The sequence below is a fragment of the Cyprinodon variegatus genome, unplaced genomic scaffold (genome assembly GCF_000732505.1).
Source record: "Cyprinodon variegatus isolate N-32 unplaced genomic scaffold, C_variegatus-1.0 Scaffold265, whole genome shotgun sequence".
Taxonomy (NCBI): Eukaryota; Metazoa; Chordata; class Actinopteri; order Cyprinodontiformes; family Cyprinodontidae; genus Cyprinodon; species Cyprinodon variegatus.
In genome coordinates this window covers 496,061-505,266 of record NW_015150718.1, presented here as the reverse complement: position 1 = coordinate 505,266, position 9,206 = coordinate 496,061, and the positions used below count along the sequence as shown (strand labels likewise).

General features: G+C 39.7%; 1 protein-coding gene across 3 annotated transcripts in view; it reads right to left on the bottom strand.

Moving 5' to 3' along the window:
- Positions 1-9,206, bottom strand: part of trappc9 (trafficking protein particle complex 9) — a 359,971-nt gene that overhangs the window by 335,332 nt on the left and 15,433 nt on the right. For all 3 annotated transcript variants that reach the window (XM_015382744.1, XM_015382743.1, XM_015382745.1), the window contains 2 exons: positions 5,581-5,706; positions 2,424-2,640 (listed from right to left, as the gene is read on the bottom strand). In XM_015382744.1, coding sequence (XP_015238230.1) covers positions 2,424-2,640; positions 5,581-5,706 — 343 coding nt within the window. The remainder of the gene's footprint in view (positions 1-2,423; positions 2,641-5,580; positions 5,707-9,206) is intronic.

Sequence of the window (9,206 nt, the reverse complement as noted above, 5' to 3'; positions counted from 1 at the left end):
TATAGAGAACGATCTTTTATTTCCGGTTGGATCGTCTAACTAAGTGGCAGAGGGTCACAAGAGAAAAAGTGTGTACAAAGTGTATGAGAAGAAAAGAAAGGCCTCAGAAGATGCAGATATATCGCAGAAAGCCTTTCTTGGAGAGCTCCCCTATCCTAACAAGAAGAGACAGAAAATGTTAAAAACACCTATAATTTTTTACATGTTTGCTGAGTTTGATTTCAGAGGCGGCGTCCTCCAAAGGCCCGATTCGTCGGCCGTTTATGTCATAGTGTGGCGCCTGACTCCTCATTATTTGGCCGATAAATGCAGCCTACTTTTTTCCCATTTTGAAGGACTGATCCAGTTTATCCTACGTAGCTTTGGATATCCCATGATTCATTGCGAGTCAAAGCAAGCTGGCTGCTCCGTGCTTAGAGGAAAAGAGGAAATGGCACCAAACAGTGGTGAATATTGTAAGTGCTGTTTAATATAATACAAGTGTGTCAATAGTTCCTTCTGAAATTAATGAAAATAATTTTTTTTAATGGTTATTGAGTCAGGTATGTGGGGGTAATGTTTGATTTATTGAAAAATTTAGTTTGTCCCTGTGTAAATGGGTTTGGCTAACATTAATGCACAGATTTTGTTGTCTCTGCAGGATGGGACTATAAATCTGATATTCACAACGACTTTACTGCTGAAGCTTCTTGTAAATGTAATTAGCATATAGAACGATAGTGAAAAGTTTGGCATCCATTCTTTGCCTGCTTTGTGTGTCAACTGTCAAAGTTGCTAGGCAACAGAGCAAACTGGTGATGAAAGGCAGGGAAGGCTGGACCTGTTTGAATCCATAGCGAAACTCTTCCAGTCTCCTTATTTTCACAGCCGCTGAAATCGAACTGACCCATAGTGCGGTGCTGTAAGCTTGCAGTCTGTGTCCTACACTGACCCCTAGTGTTCGACCTGAACAGAGCAGGAAAAGGCCGCACAGTGGAATAAAATGCTGGCAAGGTTAGCTTAGCCTAGTTTAGTCTTAATAAAGCATGGACAGCAAGCAGATAAAGCATATTGACAGACAAAAACTTTTTTTTATCTTAAAGGAAAAATCTTTTTATATTCATATTTTTTTTACAATTTTAACATAATTACTGCTCTAAGTGGGTCGCTCTGACAGCTAAATGTTTTATAGTCCTTATACTCAGCTAACGATTAATCGACTATTAAAATAGTTATTTCAATAATCGATTAATCATGATTCATTGTTTCAGCCCTAATTATAACATGACTATGGGAAAAAGTTTCCATGTACAAATATGCTTTAAAGGGATAGTTCGGTATTTTTGACATGAATCTGTATGGCATCCCCATCACCAGCGGCATGCAATCACACTGACTTACCCCTGGCAGCGTCCTGTGAGCAGAGTTATCGTCCAGTTTTGGTCAAGCCAAAAGTAGTCCGGCAGGTTTTTAGGAACAGCGAAATAAAACTTTTCTCTTCCCAAAACATTATGTGTTCAAAAGAGCGATATTTTTGCATCCCAAAAAGATTGTAGTGGAAAAAGTCACACGTTGTTATCAATTGGTCCTATTTTCTCTCTGTTCGTATCAGTGCGCGCCGTCATTCAGACAGCGAGCCCAACAACAGCCATGTCTCCCTCCGCGGCGGAAGGAGACATGGCTGTTGTTGTCAGTTTTATTTCGCTGTTCCTAAAAACCTGCCGGACTACTTTTGGCTTGACCAAAACTGGACGATAACTCTGCTCACAGGACGCTGCCAGGGGTAAGTCAGTGTGATTGCATGCCGCTGGTGATGGGGATGCCATACAGATTCATGTCAAAAATACCGAACTATCGCTTTAACACTATTAATATGTGGAATACTTTTTTTCATTATTATTTCTTTTGGTTTCTAAGGTCAGTACTGAAGAATACAATAATTAACATGAGCAGAAGACCACAAGGAAATAAACCACAGGCGTGTTATGAAAGCCATACATCATATCTTCTTTCATCCTTCAGTATAAATTCCACTCATGTTTCCTCAGATTTCATCCCCTGTTTATAAAGGAAACAAGGCCAAAGATTAAAAGCGTATCACAGGGAGAAATCTTCTCACAGAGTCGCTCAAATAGCTCTCCCCTGATAAAATACAAATGTTGCCTCTACTCAATGAGAGCTCCGTCTTTTATTGAAAATGCTTTCAGTGGTTTGACAGCAATGAGCAGAGGTCAAGAGTCTGCAGAGCCCTGAGACTCATCACAAAGGCCTCAACGCAGAGCCTCTCAAAGCTCATGTTGGGTCTCATCTGTGCTTTTTTTCCTGAGTTAAGTGGTGGCCAAAGCACACTGCACAGAGCTACAACAAAATCTCCTGCTGCACATAACAAACCTTAACAGTCATCGTTTGTGACTTCTCTCCTCTGCTAATGGAATGACTCCTACCTATGCTGAAGTCCTTGGGGTCGAGGGACAGGCTGTATCCGGGTAAAGTCTCCAGCAGCAGCTTGTAGCAGGCCCTCCAGCCCGGCTCAGGGATGGTGGGGGCCACACACTGCATGGCCGCCACGCGTTTGAAAAAAGCTGACTTGCGGTGGAAGCCGATGAGTTCATAGAGCTCGGACAGGATGCTGTAGCGCTGGATCTTCTCCTCCTCTGATAGCTGCAGTTAGAAAGAGACAATTAGCATTTAGCAGCACCTATTGCATTTGTGCGTTAATCTGCACCAGAAAAGACATTAAACAGTCCTAAAGAATGATGTGAGGTAAATACATAAACATCAGTTGAATCCAATATATATAGATCCTTGGACCTTTTTGGTGTCTTTCACTCATTTTGAGAGTTTCAGCCCCAAATCTAGATAAGTAATTTTTTCTTAAAATAAGTGCATTTGTTCTTGGATTGAGGAGGTAAAGGAGACATTTTGCCAATGGAACAAGACAATTTACACTTAAAATTAGAAAGCACAATTGTATTGTCTTATATAAAGTGCATATTATTGGAATATCTTATTTTAAGAGTAAAATTCCTCATTCCATTGGCGAACTATCTCATTTACCTACTCAAATTAAGGGTAAATACACTTAATTTAAGACATTTTTTACTCATTTTTAGACCGTTTTTGCATTGTTTCTAGAATGTCCACCTTACAGCTCTGCTTTCTGACACTGCTGCAGCTGGACGTGAACCGCTAAGTGGAGCTGTCACTTTGGGAGCGGGCGAACGTCTCTCAGGCAGAGCTGACGCACAGAAAAGAAGTTAACCTGGAGCTTCCAAATCTGGACTCTGTCTATTTATCTGATGCTGACTGAGTTCTGCCTGAAACGCACTGAAGAAAATCAATCATCATTCAATCCTTTGTTTGGCTTGAAAGACAAAAAGTGAGAATTAATGAAACCATTAGAAAGCCATTAAACCAAAGTAAAAATAGAAACTCTGTTGCTAATATTAAAGGGCAACTCACCCCTGTTCCAGACCCTTACCTCAGCCCATATCTAATATCTTAAACATTTGCCTTATAAAGGCCATGCTCTGGTAAGGTGAAAAAAAAGCTAAATAAATGCTAAAGGGTGAAATGTACTCTCTCCTGGGGTTGTTGCGCTGGTCTGTGCACGAACCCATAAAAGCGCTGTACCCTTTTATAGTCGACACAGATGTAGGTGCAGTACTCGCAAAAACCACAGAGGGGCAGAGCTCAACATAACAAGCAGAAATGCAGTAAAAAACGGAAGAGCAATTGGCGTCCCACTTTCAAAATAGCCGAGCACAGTATTGTTTATTTAAGAATTTATGTTTTTTGAAGTTTTTTAAATAACATATATAGGAAACATTTCTCAATATCTGTACTTGCTCGTGCACACCTAAAACGTGATCAGCCTCAGCCCTGGTACTGTTCCGATTCACAAGAACAGCAGACCGAGAACGGACGGAGTCCCTGGATGTTGTTCTCGCCCCTCTCTCTTTACCCAGCATGCATCAGAGCAGACTTGTCCGTTCATTAGATTGACAGCCTTCCCAGCATGCACTGCGGCAGCAGCTCTAAATGGAGCGCTCCATTGAAAGTTAAAAGTTTTTTTTTCGCTGTTGTTCAATAAAAGTACATTTTAAGATCATTTAAAGCGAAAACATTATAAGCGTCACTATATGGTCCATTTATACCAATTTAATGCGAAATAAAAAAAAAAAAAAACAAAGTTGAGAAGACCGTGGCAACCAGCAGAGCTCTAAGGGTAACAGCAGGCAAGGCTAACCGCAGCCCGTCTGCAGCAGCCGTCTCTCAGCATAGCCGTGTGTGAAGGACGCCTGGCTCTGATGGAGATTTTTTTGTTTTATTCTGCAAAATTTGATTTGCTTTTATCTGACTGTGTTAATTATTATTCCCCCACTAAATGAAAAAAGTAAGAATTTATTATTATCTAGAGACTAATAATAACAGGAGGTGAAATGCAGCTCTAAACGAGCCAGGCATGTGGTGATGTCATCAATATGCTTCTGTTCCAATTGACCCATCTTTATGCTGCATGCTCCCGTTCTCCCCGAGTCTAGACTTTCCTGTGTTCTTCTCTAGAACAGGAAGATGTTCTAGAGAGTATGGCCACGAGCCCATATTCATGTTCTAGTGAATTGAGAAGCGGCCATTTTTACATTTAACAAAAGCTGAATGCTTTGCAGACTATGGGTAGTTTTTTCAGACCTCATTTATATTGTATGTGCTGAAAAAAGAAACTATTCATTCATTTTTTTAAAAGACGTATTCGCCGTTTTACCGACACGCTGTTTGTTTACACTCCCCCCACCAGCTTTCTTACTACGTCAGAGTCAGTTGCGCTCATTGGTCAGAGCATTGCCCAATAGGCACAGACATGGTTTGAAAAACTGCGGTTGTTCTTATCAACAATCTTCCGATGTCTCATTCATCTGGGCCACTAAATTACACATTTAATCGCACATTTAGTCTGGTTTATCAGGCTAGGGCGCCGCCATATTGGCTTGCTGGTTTCCCTGTAGGAAGCAGTAGTATCGTAGATCGCCACAAGGAGGCGAGGAACCGTGCTAGCGTGGTGTGTAAACGGTCGTAAAGAACCGAGGTCGGCGAGGTTAACTGATTCAAGCTCGGCACGGATCAGTTTTCAGAGGGTGGTGTAAATGGGGCTATAGACATCCATGTGCAGAGTTTATTGGGGGGAAAAAGATTCCTTTTTTGGGGTGAGTCGGTTTTTAATAAATTATCAACAGAACTGATGCCTGACTGATAAACTGGGTGTGTGTTGGAGCATCTTCTCACATTAATAAAGTAAACAATTTATGATACTTAGCTTCTATATCTGTAAAGATAAAGATATAAAAGTAAGTTCTGTTTGTTGTAGCATTAGAACTAGAAAGCCCTATTCATAGATGTTCAAACTTAGAAAATAAATCTTCCATAGTTTTCTCAATGACTCTGAAATGAAGCTGTTTGTCCATCTAGATCATTAGTGGATCGACATCTTTAACTCTTCATGTTTTATCACACAGCAGCTGAGCTGAGCTCATCCAGGAAGCTGCTCCAGCTAAAGGAGGAGACGCTGCGAGTGACTCGCCGTTTCCCAGTCACTGATCCTACCTGCCCCAGGTTGATGTAAACAGCGTTCTGCAGGAACTCTGAAGCCTCCCTGGCTCTCTTCTGGATGGCCAGCACCCTGACGGCTTTGACGCAGGCCTCCAGCTCGATCACACCTGCGTTCTTGTACTGTGGCAGATTTAAGGAGGAAACGCTCATCAGAACCAAACAGCCTCTTAGCACACGAGAGGATCTAAAAATAAAAACCCTTTTAAAATAGCAGAATACATGAAGCGAAGCAAAGAGACTGTGATGAATCATTTAAAAAGACTAAAACAATCTGCCTGCAGATCGTTATGCTGGCGCTTTAATAAAACACCAATCAGAGGTGGGAAGTAATTATCTACCTAACTTTAGGAATATTTGAACTTTATGGTTATTGCTCCTCTGACCAGTTGGAGATCAGCTCAGTAAACTGGAGATGTTTTCAACAAGTTTATTAATGTTTTTATTTTTAATTTCAACTGATTGCATCATTTTAAACATACATCAGATGTGCTGATCAAACAGTGACTCCATTTTGCTCTTATTTTAATAATTTCTTAGAGAAAATCATTATTGAGTAAAAAGTTGTTTAAGTCGTGCTGTTGTTGGGGCGCACTGCTGGCACCAGGGGGTTCAGATTCCCACCCCAAATTCCCACAGCTGCTCTATCCTAATCTGCTGTTTTTAGAATAAATCTGATTACTTTCACAGCAGACGGAGAACATGAAGAAATCCCTGCAGCTCCATCAACGATCATCCTCCATGACCGCACTGCAAGCAATTTAAATATATACAAGGAAAGTTTTGTTAAAATAGGTGCATTTTTTCCTGAATTGAGGATGTAAGGGAGACACTTTGCCAGTGGAACAAGAAAATGTACATTTTAAATAAGAAAAAAGACAATTGCATTGTCTTATTTTGAGTGTATATTATCTAATTATCTTAAGAGGAAATATTTTCATTCCATTGGTAAATCTTACTTTCCTATTCAAATTAGGGGTAAATACACTTAATTTAAGAATAGATCATTTTTGCGGTGCTGTTTCCAACCTTTTCTTTACATCTGTTTAAAAATAATGCAGTTCTTGAAAAAAAAAAAGTTTTATAAACTCTTGATTTCCATATTCTTAGTAGAAGAATTGGTATGTTTTAGTTAGTGACCTTACATTATTCCAATAAAGTTAAAAAAAAAAAATAATAAACAATCCACTGGACTTTGTTTCTAAGTTTGAAGACGTTTTGCTTCCCATCCAGGAAGCTTTTTTAATTCAAATGTCAGAAATCCCTCCCCGCCATCATCGCAACCCCAACCCCTGTACAGGGGAACAGAAGACCTCGCCTGTTCAGCCAGGCCAACATTCCCTTTAACGACCCCCCTTTCAGAGACATAGACAGGTATGGGGCATTGCAGGCCAACTATTCCCTCTAACGACCCCCCTTTCAGAGACATAGACAGGTATGGGGCATTGCAGGCTAACAAAAGAAGCCAAACGACCCCCATTCCAAAGGGACCCGTTCATCCGTTTCAATTTGCATGTTTTCTAAGCAAAAACAAGGTTTGTTGGGCTACTGTATAAAACCTCGAACTCAACTCTATTTCTGACATTTTGAACTGAAAAAGCTTCCTGGATGGGAAGCAAAACGTCTTCAAACTTGGTAAAAAAGTCCAGTGGATTGTTGTTGTTTTTTTTTTTTACTTTTTTGGAATTAAGTAAGGTCACTAACTAAAACATACCCATAAGAATATGGAAGTCAAGAGTTTATAAAACATTTTCTTTTTTCAAAAACTGCTTTTTTTAAACAGATGAAAAGAAAAGGTTGGAAACGGCACTCCAAAAATGATCTATTCTTAAATTAAATGTATTTACCTTTAATTTGAATAGGAAAGTAAGATGATTGCCAATGGAATGAAAATATTTCCTCTTGAGATAATTTGATAATATAAACTCAAAATAAGACAATGCAATTGTCCTTTCTTATTTAAAATGTACATTGTCTTGTACACCTATCTTAAGAAAACTTTACATGTATATATTTAAATTGTTTGCAGTGTGACAATAACCTGGATGACTGAGAATCTACACCGGCTTACTGACCTTACATTTCTGTGTGAAGGAGTGGGATTCTCTCAGGACCCTACAAACTTTATCATTTTGCGTTCGAAATATACGGTGTCAGGTTTATGGCCCTGGTCTTAATTGGAGAAATCTCCACAAAGTTGCTTTGTTTTACCCTCCCAGCATCTGTTTCTCATCAATTTTCTGCTTTGTGCTGCCAGGCTATAAAGGATGGGAGAAGTTTCTGCTCAGGGGCAACATTCACCGACTCTATGGAGGAGTGAGCCTTGAATAAATCTCCCCTTATTTCATAGAAACACTGTCTTACTCCCTGATAATTAACATTTCCACAACACAGAGATGAGACCAAAGGCAAACAGGAACATGTTGATTCAACCCATTTATTTCCTCACATTCAGATTGGATCCTAATTAGAAAACACTGCAGGTGAGTTCTGCCTATTAGATCAGTGAATAAAACGGCTTCTATGCAGGAAAACCAGGACAACTGCATGAAGTTTGCAGCAACATGTTTTAACTGTAGTGAGTGGACCGTTAACAGACTTTATAAATAAAGTAACAGGTAGGAACGTCCAGCAGGACGCGCCTCAGGGTGTCAAAGAGGTCAGAACAGACAGTAAGGAGACAGCAAAGAGGTTAAGACCAATAAACTCTACATGATCTGCAGCAAGGTACACTTAATCCTCACAGCCACTGGAAAAACGATCTAGAAATAATTAGAAATTTCTTAAATTAAGGGTATTTTCCCTTAATTTGAGCAGGTAAATGAGATGATTTGCCATTGGAATTACTATTTTTACTCTTGAAATAAGATATTGAGATAAAATGCACTTAAAATAAGACAATGCAATTGTGTTTTCTTATTTCAAACGTACTTTGTCTTGCTCCCTTGGCAAAATGCCCCTTTAACCTTCTCAATTCAAGAACAAATGCACTTATTTTAAGAAAAAATGACTTATCTAGATTTTGATTTTATCCAGTGCACCATCCTTTTCATCCTTTCTATTAACTACTGTTTTGACTGAGTAATGCAAACCGACCAGAACAGCTGGACTTCATTTCATGTTAATCAGATCCCCATCAACTGACGGCAGGTTTGAACTAAAAGCTGAATTTAAAGGTGCTTCAGCAGTCTTATGCAACCAAGACACTGCAGCATTTTATTTGCAACATTCTTCTTTCCCTCCAGGTTTGTTTGGTGGATTAGAAAAGATATCTGTCACCTTCAAGGGAGAGGAATCTGTGAATGTATTTGTCATGGTCTTATTTTCCATGTTCCTAAAACCTGCCGTTAAAAGGGAAATCCGCCGCATGATCAAACTCATCCCTCTGGGCCGACACGGCAGAGCCGACACATATGAGTGGGATCACTGACTTGAGCTTCACTGGCAAGAACACAAAAAAAAAACACTTTAAAGAGTCCATTTTTTATCCCATTCCTTTGGCTTTCCTCCACTTACAGCCTTGCTGTCTCTCCTATTAAAATTCAATTAATATCAAAAGACGACAAGTTGAAGTGTAATTTAATCCTGGAAGAATGAGACTCAGGTAGAAGGCTGATGGTAGA